Raw genomic sequence first — 15,391 nt, 5'->3', positions numbered from 1 at the left:
AGGATTACTTTGTCGTATGTTCGTCCGTCCGCCCGTCCATTTGTCTGTCAAAACCCTTTTTCTCGGGAAGGCGTCAAGGAATCGAGTTGAAATTAAAACCATGTACTGAGTCTACAATCTCTTAAAGCTGTGAAAAAATCAAACGTCTAAAGATAACGAATAAAAACGGCCGTTTATGTAGCAAAACAAAAAAAACGTACTATCGACACTCAAGGAAATCGAAATTTATAAAGTAGGTACTTCTCGTTGACATAGAACTATGAAAGGAGAATGGGCAATTTGTCCCATGGATGTATACTGTTGAGACATATCTATAAAGCAAGTAATATTGTCTTACACTACAAGTTCAGAAAAAATCTAAGGGCTATAAATAAAAAAAATAAAAAATATATATTTAACTAAAAATTATTATTATTATTATTTATTTTTTTATGGTAGAGGAGGCAAACGAGCAGACGGATCACCTGATGGTAAGCGATTACCGCCGCCCATGGACACCTGCAACACCAGTGGGGTTGTAAGTGCGTTGCCGGCCTTTAAGATGGGAGTACGCTCTTTTCTTGAAGGTTTGAAGGTCGTATCGGTCCGGAAATACCGCAGGCGACAGTTCATTCCACAGTTTAGCTGTGCGAGGCAGAAAGTTCCTGGAAAAACGCACAGTTGAGGACTGCCAACCATCTAAGTGGTGAGGATGGAAATGTTGTCGCGTAGGGCGATGGCGAAAAGAAGCGGCAGGGATTAATCCGAACAATTCCTCGGAGCACTCCCCGTTGTACATGCGATAGAAAATGCAGAGCGAGGCCACATCTCTACGCAGCGCCAAGGAGTCAAGCCGATCCGAAATGCACTGTTGCCATTTGAACGGAACCCTCGATGGGCGAGTTCGACTAGCAGTTGCCCATTTTTTTGTTATCAATTTTGACATTACCGATCGATGGTGTAATGTTCAACAAAATATAAATTATGTTCAATATACATCAACGTATATTACGTTGATGATTGATTGGATATCATCATTTATAACCTTACATCAAATCCATCATATTTGGTTAAATTACTTAAACTTATATTGGATACGAGAAATACTCTTGCCATGAGCGAAAAAACTATGTTTTTCTTACCACACACGACCTTACAAGACCTTTCTTAGATCCAACTTTTATGTTTATTTAAAAAATTTAACGATTTTTCTAGCTAGGTATATTCGTTCAAGCATCCGTTCAATCTCCATTAAGCTTCTGACCCTAGTCTCGGGTACCAAGAAAAACATGAACAAGAACCCGAAAAAGGTGATGCCGACGTAAATCCAGAAGGCAATATGGCTGCCCAAAGCGCTGACGATGGGACCGAAGCTGGCCGAGCTGATGAAGCCGACGATGCAGGCGATGGTCGTGGCTGGAAGGTGAAACCGAAGAGGACTATGAGTATTCAATGCTGGGAAAGTTTTTATACAGTCGCCATCTGATATATGGAAGCGGCTGAGGTAGTCAAATATATCTGAACACGCACTGTGACGCCTTAACAATAGAAACGTTATTTATTCATTCATTCAGTCACTCATTCATAACCATGTTTGATATTAAAATATAAGATTAAATTATTTATTAGGTTTTTACCAACTTTTATGTTTATTTCAAGAATTTATCGCAAATTTCAACAATTTAATCGGTTCCAGTCTGTTTAAGCTAACTTTGCACCTATTTAAGGGATTGACATTATAAACGTAATATTTTCATAGAAATTTGACATTAGAACATTAATACCTACGAATGTGATGCAGAGTAAGCTTGATTTGACTCTATGGTCAACCCAGCATTTGTTCAATCTCCATCAAGCTCCTGCCCTTAGTCTCCGGCACAAGGAAGAACGTGAACAAGAACCCAAAGAAGTTGAGTCCGGCAAACCCCCAGAAGACAACATGGCTGCCAAAGGCGCTGACGATAGGGCCGAAGCTGGTCGAGCTGATGAAACCGGCGATGCAGCCGATGATACTGGCTGTGGAGACTCCGAGACTTCGCATGTTGGGGCGGAAGGTTTCTCCAAGGAGGACGTTTGGTACGCAATTTATACCTGAAAATTTAGAAGAAGCTATCAGTTTTGTGCGTATACCATTCTTCTTAGTCGTGTAACTACTATTGTCAGAGTATTCGTCATTGAGTTCGTTGTACGCCCTTTTTTATTATTTTCCGCTATCCTTCTCTACTTAGTGCTTTCCTTGGTTGGTTCATAACATTCACATCACAACGAGAAGCGCAATCTGGGTTTCGTACCATCCATGCTGCTTTGAATAAAAACCATCCACCCTTACTATTACTATAACCCAGCCCATTACTATAACACCTGATGGTGTATACCATTGCATCTTGAATATAACTTGGACTTGGATATTGCCTTTGCCCGACCATTGCGATTGCAATTCGTAGCTCCTGGCAACAATTCGCCCTAGCGATGTCCATACCATCGCAATTTGAATTTAATTTCTACATACTTTTGTAATGAAAATTCATCTAGCAAATTGCATTATTCCCCTTTCTGCCTTAATTTGTTGAAATTCAATTTACTGACACGTATTATACAATTAACATTGGTATCCATTTCACATTTCTGTTCCTAATTTTAGCGTGCAAAATGGAAGAATTCATATGGTAAGAAAGCTAACTACCAACTATTGACTTATAATTGTAACTTTGCCCACGAAATATACCTAAAGGACTCCTATAATTATGCAATTAGTTTACAAGCTTTTGTTTAATCCATTAGGAAACTAATAGGTACTGAATAGTTTCATAGTCCTGATTTTTTTTTCAAAATTCTATTCTAGTACCAAGACGCAGACAACTTATAAAAATATTTACTCGTACATACAACTTACCAAAACTGAAGCTAAATAAATACGCCATGAGAGCAAACAGAGGCAGCCACCGAATGGAGACTATCGATGGATACTTGATCATTTCTAGATAAAAGTAGGCTCCTAATGTGGTCTGAAACAAGACAGTAAATATTTAGATATTAAAATAGTGGATTTGGGTTACTTTCGTATACATAAAAAGTTTACTGATGTATATTTTACCTTACTTATTCGTTTGAGATATTTATTATTTGTATTTTAATGTAAACATACTTTGTTTTCAGCAAAATATATGTCAACCATCAAGGTATTCGGATTGTATGCTACTTCAGTACCTACCTTGATACAGAGACAATAAACATGATTTTAGCAGCCTTTATATTTATATAGATTAATTGTCTTTTTAATTAAATTTCTTAACTCAAGAAATAATGTGGACTGTGGTTGTGACATGTAAGGTTGCAATTTTTCCATATGGTTTTACTGTATACTTCAGGTCTTTTGTGAATTTAGGACCATTCCGACTGCCAGCTACTGTTTAAGCGACTGAAAGGCAACTCTTTTCTCGAACTAATGTTTAGAAATTGTTCCTGTGTGTTACTACACATTAAACCCTTAAAAAATTCTTTTAGATTGCATGCATTTATCTATAACTTACCAGAAAAAAAGAACACAACGGCAAAGACAGCACCAGCAACGTCCTTCTCCCATACTTATCAATGAAAAACGGCGTTACTATTACACCCACTAACTGCAATTCAATTCAATTCAAATATACTTTATTCATGTAGGCCTAGCAACAAGCACTTATGAATAGTAAGACAGTATTACATATAATTATCTTAATCTAATTATCAGAGCAATTTATTGATGTTGTAAATATTATTCCATATATAATACTAATGAATATAATTCATAGATCAAATTTAATACTAAAACTTTCACAAAATACAGTCATACAAAAAAAAATGTATAAAAAATACTTGTCTAGATTGTTTCTAGAATAAATTCTAAATGTCAAACAAATATAATAAAAACAACAAAGGAAATACATGCATTGGAATATCCATTTCATCATCATTATTCAAATATAATAAATAATTAATCATTTCGAATCACAATTAATCCCACGTTGTTTTATCATTCATGTAGTCTTGTGTGGTATAATAAGCTTTAGAAATAAGTTTACGCTTTACATGATTCTTAAATTTATTAATTGGTAACTCAGTAATATGGTTTGGAAGTTTATTATAAAATCTCACACAATTACCCATGAATGATTTTTTAATTTTATGGAGCCGAGTGAAGGGCACGGCGAGCTTATGTTTATTTCTAGTATTAATATTATGAATGTCACAATTTTTCTTAAAATCGGCAATATTTTTATGCACATACAGAATATTCTCATAAATGTATTGACAGTGCACTGTCATGATGTCAATTTCCTTAAATTTATCTCTCAGTGAGTCTCTATGGTTCATTTTATATATTGCTCGAATAGCCCTCTTCTGCAGAACAAAAATGGTATTTATCTCTGAAGCACCACCCCACAGTAAAATACCATATGACATAATGCTATGGAAGTAACTAAAATATACTAATCGAGCTGTTTTGACATCAGTTAACTGACGGATTTTGCTTACTGCAAAAGCTGCAGAACTCAGTCTATTCGAAAGAGTAGCAATATGGGGACCCCACTGGAGTTTAGAATCTAAAGTTATACCAAGAAAAACTGTACTATCAACTAGTTCCAATTCCTCATCCTTCACAATGACACTTGTTTGTACATGCCTTACATTACTAGTGACAAACTTAATACATTTAGTCTTATTCTCATTTAACAATAAATTATTAACATTGAACCAATTTACTACTTTAGAAATAGCATCGTTTACATCATTGTAAGCTTGTTGCTGTCGTTTGACTTTGAAAATAAGTGAAGTGTCGTCTGCAAACAATACTATATCATGGTGGGTCTTTACAAGGAATGGCAAGTCATTTATGTAGATAAGGAACAGGAAAGGTCCCAATATTGACCCCTGTGGTACACCCATAGAGACCAATGACCCCGGTGATCGCTGTCCATTCACATCGACCCTTTGTATTCTACCATTTAAGTAGGACTTAAGTAAATCCAGTGCCGCTCCTCTAACTCCATAATAGTGTAGTTTCCTGATTAATGTTTCATGACAAACGCAGTCGAAGGCCTTAGACAAATCACAGAAGATACCTATAGCATCTCGTGACTCCTCCCAGGCATCGAAGATATGCTTAATTAGCTCAACACCAGCATCAGTTGTCGAGCGACCCCGTGTAAAACCAAACTGCTTATTATGCATTAAATTATTGACGTTAAAATGTCGTACTAATTGAGAAAGAATTAATTTTTCAAAAATCTTACTGAACGTTGGTAGCACAGATATCGGTCTAAAGTTAGTGGGGTCAGAGTTGCTACCCGATTTAAATAAAGGAGTTATTTTACTATGTTTCATTAAATCAGGAAACTCGCCGCAATCAACACTGTTGTTAAATATAATTACTAAGTCAGGCGCTATAATTTCTACTAAGGATTTGACAGCATGGACAGAGACTCCCCAGAGGTCATTCGTTTTTTTGACATTAACCGAATTAAACGCCTTTACTACATCGGAGGTACAAACACGTTCAAAATGAAAATCTCCGCAACACTCTGGAGCGTTATCTTTTAATAGAGTAACAGCAGATGAGGGTGATGAATTTAAATCCTTAGTTGTGAAAACTGGTACGTCAGTGAAAAAAATTTCAAATTCTGTAGCTACTTCTAAATTGGAATCTATAATTTTGTTATCAATATTTAGTTTAAAATCATTCACTCTGTGTTTCGAGCGACCAGTCTCCACATTGATTACTTTCCAGGTTGCTTTAATAATGTTGGTACTATTTTTTATTCTTTGACTTAGATAATTTCGCTTAGCTATATGACAATCTATTTTAAACTTTTTCGAATATTGCTTGACATGTTCTTTAAATTCATCACTCGTGTTAAACCGCCGTTCCTCATACAAGGCATACAGTGCACGTCTTCGTTGATGTAAGTCCGCAGTAGCCCACTCACTAAAAACTGATGCACCACTAACTACGACCGATTTTGAAGTAAATATCGCATTATAATGATCCATAAAAGTGTGAAAGAATGAATTATACATACTATTTGGACCCATATCGGAAGACAAAAAGGGTAGCGCCTGAACTAAACTTTGCTTCATTCTTTCTACGCGGTCCGAGGTTACTGGTACAAAAGTTATTTGTTTTCTCAAAGTATTTTTCCTTAATGTCTCAAATACCATTAATTGACCTAAGTGGTCTGATTCTAAATTACTGATAACTTTTTTAGTAATAGGAACAATATCAGTGAAAATATTATCTATACAGGTTGCACTAGTAGCAGTCACTCTAGTAGGCTCCATAAACATGTGGTTGAGATTACCAGATTTGAATAGATTCAACAATCTACAAGACATTGTTGAATTTTCCAAAATATTTACATTAAAGTCGCCGCATATAAATAATTTCTTACTAGAAGATGATATTTTAAGTAGCACAGAATCCATTACACTTTCAAATATTTCAAAATTACTTAATGGCGGCCTATACACACAGACAACAATAAATTGCTCCAATTCTACTGCACTTAGTTCTATAGTCCGTTCAACAGACATGGATACAATATCCTTACGTTCCTTAAATTTTAACTGACTATTTAATATAATTAACGACCCACCATGTATGGAACTAATTCTGGTGAACGAACTTCCCACCTGATGATTATTAAATTGAGGCATTAATTCATTATTTGTTAACCAATGTTCAGTAATACATAAAATATCAACATAAAAATCGTTCATAAAAAGTTCAATCTGTAAATCTTTTCCTCTAATACATTGAATGTTTTGATGCACCAGGTGGATATACTTTCCATGTTTACAGTATTTTTCATTATATTTATTTAAAACTAAATTGCCAGAGACAGAATCTTTTGTCTTAACAGCTAGTTTAAATCATTGGTTATGACTGGAACCAATTCCAAGCTCACACTGGGCTGCTCAATAGGAGCAGAGTTGTCTGCCAAATTCTTGGCAGAAATGTCAAGTAAATAGGATAGCGATAAAGCTATTTGTCTCTTGTAATAATTTGAAAGGTAACACTTACCTTTAGTCAAAAACACCATAGGCATATGGTATTTACTAACAAATTTGTTAGTGTCAATTATGATAAACTTACTACTATATGTACAAAGATTATATAGAGATATATTCAACTTATGTCTAATGTTATTTTCTGCCTCTGACATTTGCTCACAATAGGGGAATGTGAAAATAATAATTTCATGCACTGCAAGTGAATTTAACTGTTCAAAGTATTTAAGTAAATTATTTTTGTTCACATTTCCCCTATTACCCATAAGAATTAGCAGTGTTGTCTTAGAATTAATATTACTGTCATTTAAAATTTGTTTTAAGATATTTTCAAAGCTACTGTGAGGCAGACAATTGCTGATTGTACTAAGTCCCTTTAGGTGATAGTTTAAAAATGAGCTCATATTGCTCCCAATTTCATCACAATACATAATAATATTAGGTTTAGGTGTGCTTTGTTGTGGAGTGTGGAAGGAGCTATTATCATTTATTTGCTGTTGTGGTAAACTGTCACACAGGCTTGGATCGAGTACACTGGTCAACAAATGTCCAGTCGCTTGCTTACATGCACATGACTGGGCATTGGTCAGCGACTCAAACCGCTCTGAATTGTGCTTAATCTGGGATATTAAATCATCCATGGCTAAAGAATATTCATTAATCACCTTTTTCGAACTCTCATTTATTCTTTCTAGGGATTGTATAGAATCCTCCAAACTCTGAACTTTTGATTTTAAAATCTGTGTGTCAGTTTCATACTGTAGTTTACTATGTTCTAATTGAACAGAATACAAGTCTAACTTATCCACTAAATTAACATTAATTTTACAAAATCTCAATTTCTTAAAAAACAATTTATTCATTTTTGATAATCTCTGGTTTTTTTTAATCATTCTATTTAATTTAATATATTTTTTGAGTTTGTTTCCGCTGCAATTTACTAGTCTTGTGGTGGATTCATTGATTAAATCTATACTAACAACAGGGTTTTCAATTGGAGCGGCAACCAACTGTGAGTCGGGCCGGACCAGTTCCTCGAATAAGTTTTGAGTGTGTGCCGCTGCAGCAATATTTTGGGCCTCCTGTAGCTCGTAGATTTGCTCGTGGGCGTCGTGCAGTGCTCTCTCTAATGAGTTGATGTCTGTCAAGGCCTGTTCATATGCTGCACTACACTCAGTAAACTTGTCAACCGTCTCCTGGAGCCGGGCCCGCTCTGAATTTACATCATTGTAAACATTTTCTAAAGAACATAGTTCCTTCTTTAACTTCTCTATACTATTAAGTGATAATAATAGTTCCTTTTCACTATCCTCTCTTTCACTAAGCAATTGAGCACACAATTCCTTGGATTTTTTTAATTCCAGCAAGGTAATTTGGAGTTTGTCAGCCTCCTGCTGGCGAACCGCTGCAGCTGCTCTGCGAGTTAGCATTATAAATGTATTTTATAGTAGGATAGACCCAAACCAAACCAGGGAATTGCTTACTCAAGCTAAGCGATATTACGAGCGTACTTACATGAAATAGTGACGTTTCACTATGCCTACACTGTGTTCTGACTCTGTACAATGATTTACTACGCTGTAATACAAACAAAATTGGTAATAAATAGCGATAAAAACATAGAAAATATACCGAGACGAACACAAATTTAAATTTATAACCTACAACGGCTACAAATTTAAGATATTACAAGACACTTGTAAACGTCACTAAAGCACTTCACTTATTATGTATACATTAAAATTAACACTAAAACTATTTAATTCACACCAAAATGGCTTAATATTACATGAAATATAATTAAATATAGAATAATTAAAAGGGACCTAGCAAAATCAGCTGCTGATTCTTTGACAGCCAGGGTTGCCACCTAATATTATAGAAGCGTCTGCGTCACTCCTAATATTATAGAAGCTATTTCGGGAGCTACAGATGAACCTGCACTCTCAAATATCATTGTAGCATAAAACAATACACACATAATACCACCCCCTTGGTTCAAAATCATCATCACTAGATTTATGATCAGTGCCTTCCTATTGCTTTTTATGGTAAATAGTTGGAGACACTTTGCGTCTGTGCTATTTTGTTTATGCTGTTCTATCATTGTTTTTAATTCTGTGTCTATGTCTTTACTTCTTCCAAGTTTGTGAAGTACTTTTATGGCAGCTTCTTCTTTATCTGCAATTGAAAAGGACCTAATTGATTAACTGAATAGTTTCATAGTCCTGACATTTAAAGAAACACTCAATTATTTATCGTCTACTCCCTTATCCAATTGCGAGATCGAAATAATGTTCCAATATCACTTACAGTTGTTAGCTTAATTGCTGGTGGGGCATATTATTACATGTATATTATTACTAATCAAATATTAAGTTTTAATTCCTTAGTGAATCTTATTGAGCTTCCTGACTGTGGGGCTTAGTCAATTTTTGTAAGAATGTCCATTATTTTTTATTTATTTGAAATATTTGAGTGTACATTAACATCCCTTGTTAATTGTGTAAATATTAGTAATTAACTTTTAATTCAAAAAATCTAGCTTGCTAAGCAATTTTGTTTTTTTTTTTTGTAATATTTGGTTTTTTCCACATAATTGTAGAACTAGATAAAGCAAGGTCATGCCTGTAATATATATAGTTGGGTCATATATTATGTAATGTACGGAGTGTATCTATGAACTTGGAATTATTTTATTTCGGGTTCGAGAAAATTTAAAACCAAGCAATCTCAGTTTGGGTTCCAAGTAACATTTTTAGTAGAAGCTATGTTTAATAGAAATTACCTTTAATAACATAAAACACAGGGCTCTCAGGAATGAAGCACGAACAGCTGACCAAATGTGCAACATTGATAACAATGAATACATAGGATATCATCCTGTATGAGACGTATGGGCCGATAGCATATACTAGCAATGTGCCAAATGCGTGGAAAAAGTTTGTGGATGTGAACAATATTCCTCGGATGTTTGGTGACCTGGAAATATAGTGATTTTGTTATTTATGTCCACAATATGAGCAGTGAATATGTAGGGTCAAATTCCAACTACACAAATAGTACATTGTGTATTAAGGGCGGTGAACAAGAATTTACGAACAAGTGTTAATTAATCCCGAAGCCGAATGCCAGGCCTTAATTAACATGAGTTCTTAATTCTTGTACCGCCCGTGGCACACAAATGTTTTTCATCACACTTGTGAGTAAAAAAAAAAAAATATTCTTAAATGCAATGACATTTCAAACATTCGTCCTCCATATTGTCATTTTTGACAAGTTACGCATCGAAGGCATAGATCCATCCGGCATTCAGCCACGATTGAAAATTGTGTAAAAAATATTTTAAACTGCTCTTTAAATATTGATATAATTAAAAAATAGGCCAATGGGCGTAGTGAAATTTAAAAAATCTATTACCGCCCGTAGGCATAATATAGCTCATTCCATCTCAGTATGCTGGCATACAATAACACCGTTAGAGTGATGAAAAATAAGTAAATCTGAGTTTTGTGGTTCCAACTTTAAATATTTGGCGGCTAATTCTAATTGCTAATATTCATATAAATTTATCGGCAAAATAATATATCTTTAGGATATGTTGTACTTAGTTGTAACCTTCTGAAACATTTACACTTTAGAAAAAAAAGTTCAGACAAAAAAAACATCGCAAAATATTTATTTAAACTTTATTGCACAAAATACAAAAAAAATGTACTAGGGCTAAACAGGAATTTAAAAATTGTGCAAGAATAAAAGTAAGAGAATTTAATTGTAAATCTATTGCAAACAACTGTAAAATATATGAACTACATATACAATACACAAATAAAAATGATATAATATATACCTATATATATATAATAAACTTCTACATATTTCTCACATACATATTAATATATGTATAACGATAGATACATATTGTTCGAAAATACATTGAATAAATTTGTGTGATGGCAGGTAGACAAAAATGTTAACGAAATGGTGACCGCTTTCGGATGAAAGAAGCGCCTGGCATCCGTTGGCTCATTGGGTGAACGGCGTTCTCGAAAGACTGCAGGTCAATTCTGGATAAGATTAGATCAGGACCGGGACAAGTGGCGTACTAGAAGAGAGGCCTATGCTCAACAGTAGGCGATAAAGGACGATAAGACGATAATGATGATGAATAAATGTTACAGTATCAACTCACGCGATTTCTCCAATATACATACAGTCCAAAAGAGATAATCCGGCCGATCCCATGCCTTTTATCACTTGTCCACAATATATCCAAGTCGTATCTAAAGACACAGCCAGCAAGGTCTGTCCCATCAATGTCAGAAATGATGATAAAATTATAGAAGGTTTTCTTCCAATTATATTTGTGATCATTCCAAGTGGGAAGATGCCTATAAAGAGAGAAAAAAAACGTGGAAAACATTGCAGTAGAAGAAATTATCAGAAAAGTTTTCTGAATAAGCTCTGAAATGACGACTTGTTTAGATGGGACATTGTATTTGGAATCTAAAGAAAAACGATATTTGACCATTGTTTATTCGATGTGCCATTGTATTACATACTTTATCTTGTGTATTTATTAAATAAGGGAGGAGTAAAATAAGTCTATTGACACTCGGAGTAGCAGATTCAGTGTTAAAAAATATCAAAAAAGTATATAATTTAATTAAGCAATAATATAAGAGTAGAGCATACATACCTAATATTATGTTTTTTAAGGGTAGTATTGAAACGATGACAAATAAAATAATTACAGCATTCTGCTGTGCAAATCAGAATTTTTAAATACGTTTTTCGTTTTGAAGGACGAACAAAATTATTTTCTTTTTTAAATAATGATTAAAAACGAACAAAATAAAGGTAATATGTAATGGAAATATTCGATGCAATCGGGTACGCTTCGGCTCAGTTGGTAAAAGACGTCACACCATTTTAACAACTATTTAACTTTCCGTTTATTAAAAAAAAACTGAAAGGTTAAAAAGCGGATGAAAGTTTGAATGTGGTACAAGTTTTATTCTAAATTAGGAACTAGAGACTTCATAGAAACTAATATTTTTATTTTAAAATTCACCCCTGGAGTTGAATTGGAATTGAAAATGTTTCTTCAAATGAGAGACCTTCGTAAATATACATAATAACGAAAATTCTTTCTCTACGCTAGAAGGGTGTTGAAGGTTTGTTTTGAGAGCAAATATTTCTTCGAGTGACAGATTTGAAACTTCGTAGACCGACATTGTGATAGACAAATTTCACGTATTGTCATTTATTAACCCAACTGTTATTTTATGCTGCACAATGCATATATGTAGAATTACAACAACCAACCAAATTACACGTGAACCGAGACGCGTGCAACAGCTAGTAATGATTTAAATGTAAAAGTATCTTTTTATAATAATGACACAATAGTAGAAACATTAACACAATAGTAATATGAATGTGGGCAAATGAGTGTTACACTTTGTTTTTTAATTTTAACTATATTAAGTGCAGAATTTATTGTATATTTTTTCATAAATATATTGTTCAGGGTTGGCAATTGTATATGGAAGATAATTTCTGCCAAATGTCTACCTCTATCAGCAAGCAATGTTTTCTCAAATGTTTGTGTTGTTGTAAAACACATTGTTTGCTCGATTAATTTTGAGAAAAAGTGACAGTGATTGGCACCCAAATTCCCCAAATTTTGCTGCTCCTGGGTTATTTCTGTGGAGCTATCTAGAAGTACGTTTTTATGCTTACAAGCTGCAAGCTGAAACACTTACATTTTAGGGTTTACATTTGCCTTCTGTTAGAGGTGGACATACGTCCGACATTATGTTCCGCATATATTTGCCAACCCTGAATAATATCTTTTTAAAACAATACTTAATATCTTTGAATAGTTAAAATTTAAAAACAAAATGTATTCTTCTTGTTTGCCCACCCTGTATTTCTGAATCCCACGATATTAGCTTATATAAACAGTTAACTATTTACCCGTAACTAATCCAGCTATAAAAGAAGACGCGATCCATGACGCCTCCGTAGTTGTGATGGCATCCGATAGAGGGCTCTGCTCTGCATCAAACAGTTTCACTAATACTGGAGACGACCAGCCCATGGAGTACCCGTTTAGCACGTGACCTAAGTTTACTGGAATCATTAAGATTGCTATTAAATAATCTTCGATTGAAACCCGTAAAAAAAGGGGTCTAATTAGCTGTGTATGGTTTTTTGGAAACAGTCGATTGATTCTATTTCCCGTGTGATCCCGCAAGACTGCTATCTATTAGACCCCAGAAACTTCAAATTTAGAAAAACAAATGTAGCGCCAGTAAAAAACACCCCATACAAAAAGCACCAAATGCCCCAAAATGTGTAATATAATTTTGAGTTTTTTAGTAACGGATGAAACAACGCGCCAAAAGTATCTGATATTCCGGATAACTTTTCCAAATAAAGATAAATGTCTAAAAGTTACATTCAAAAGTATATCTTTTACCACATATTGTTAAGGTGTTTCAAAAGAAGATACTTTTGAAACCTTGTTTGATCCGCTACTTTTGATGCTGACTGTACGAACCAGGATTTGAACCCGTTGTCTTCTCTGTATGTAATAATAACTCAATGGGTTTTGTATACTGCAGTTAAAGAAAACTATAGAGGGTTGAGGTAGTTATAAGTTTAAGTAACAAAAATATTATTTTTTTCCATCTCGGCACTTCACTCCGTCAATAACTGATAGCTGAACTCTTGCAACTGTTCCCTGATATGAGAGAGTTCTCCTAACTATAGAGGGTAGCCACTCGACTGCGCGACATCTGTCCAAGAGCCCGCGTAGCCAACATGCCGCTCCGTAGCGTAGCGTAATCTCTCTTTCTATCGCTAGGTATAGTGCGATTAGTGCGACAGTGACAAATGCGTTTCGTTCGCTTCGAAGCGTTAACGTTTGGCACGTTGGCTACGCACCTAGGTCTCACGTCACACTCACGACAGTGACAAAACGACACGACATAGAGATAACACGACATACACAAACACGACATAGACATGACACGACAGTTTAAATTCGACCAGACAAATTATGGAAATTCAAAGAAATGTAAATTATTTATTATAAGTAATACTCACGGCAAGCTACTATACAAATTTGCTTTTTTACATATAGTTCCAATTTAAAATACATGGTTGACTTATAACTTTTGACAGTTGTTAAAACCAGCACAGCAATTATATATTAAGTACTCGTTATAACAATAACACTAAATGAAAATCAATTAATTATAGTAAACGTCCATTCTGATATAGCTAATATTAAAGAGAGACGTAAAATAACATGAAAGGTATCTTAACCCATTCGTGACCTAACTAAAATCAACAAGAACATTATCTGAGTCTTAATCACTTAGTAATAAAGTCGAAAGTCTACAGTGCCCTAATTAACCTACCTTAACCTTAAATAAATTCAAAGTTGTTTTAATAATTTGAATTTTCAACCGTATCTTCATGGAATTAAGATTGACTTTTGATGGTATCTCAACGGTAAGTTGTGTATGTGGTAAAACAATATACACGCAGTTTCAACAGCTGTTTCGTGCTATAATATTTTTCTAAAGATGGTTTGTTTGGAGTGCGGCATATTTAATTTATTCAATGCACCAGTTTGACGCATCTTTTGAAATATAATAAGTACGTTACGTATATTAAGTTGTGTATGCCACGTCTGAAACAAATTCCATTCCAAGACTTGAGTTTGTATTACTTAAAATTATTTAATTCTCATCTTATATGTATCGATGTATGAAACATGGAAAAATTCCAAAATAAACAGTGAAAATCTTCAGCAAAACTTTTCTAAAACATCGAAATTGGCCCAAAGCAAACCGACTTTTAAAAAGTAAGACAGTAACGGCTTCATCGCACAACATATTGTCAGCATTGCGATACAACGAGGAAATGCCGCTAGCATCCTTGGTACGAGTACAATGCCTCAAGGGCCTATTTTAGATATAAGCTAGTTATATTCACACCACTGTATATATCCATTATGTATACTGTTATTGTAAACAGTTCTCGCTGAAAATAAAATTGCCTAAATAAATAACAAACTTAGAATAAAATTAAATCTACTGAAACAATATTGTTAACAATATGATATGATATGATATTAATTTATTTCATAATATTACATTTCATTATAAATTATTGTCAATATATGTATGAGAATTAATATTATGATCGTCAAGAGTACAGTATAAAATACAAGATAACAAACAATATAACACAGTTCAAGGTTTCAGGAGTTCGTCCATATAATATATAGTATTTTCTAGCAGTATTTGCTTTAGTTGCGACTGAAATTCCGACACACTGGATATTA

The 15,391-nt window shown here is 34.2% G+C and overlaps 1 protein-coding gene across 1 annotated transcript; it reads right to left on the bottom strand.

Moving 5' to 3' along the window:
- Positions 1-994: 994 nt before the first annotated feature.
- On the bottom strand, positions 995-13,403 carry LOC133529898 (facilitated trehalose transporter Tret1-like). The gene is made up of 9 exons (XM_061867700.1): positions 13,002-13,403; positions 11,219-11,443; positions 9,815-10,008; positions 8,919-9,207; positions 8,007-8,442; positions 3,510-3,602; positions 2,873-2,984; positions 1,764-2,070; positions 995-1,395 (listed from the first exon to the last, which is right to left on the bottom strand). The coding sequence occupies exons 1-8, from the start codon at positions 13,172-13,174 to the stop codon at positions 1,805-1,807; spliced, it is 1,788 nt and encodes a 595-aa protein (XP_061723684.1). The 5' UTR covers positions 13,175-13,403; the 3' UTR covers positions 995-1,395; positions 1,764-1,804.
- Between the last annotated feature and the right edge of the window lie 1,988 nt (positions 13,404-15,391).

Source organism: Cydia pomonella, chromosome 21 (assembly GCF_033807575.1).
Source record: "Cydia pomonella isolate Wapato2018A chromosome 21, ilCydPomo1, whole genome shotgun sequence".
In the NCBI taxonomy this organism is placed as follows: Eukaryota; Metazoa; Arthropoda; class Insecta; order Lepidoptera; family Tortricidae; genus Cydia; species Cydia pomonella.
Note: the sequence above shows the minus strand (reverse complement) of the source record. Positions and strands in the feature narration are given on the sequence as shown.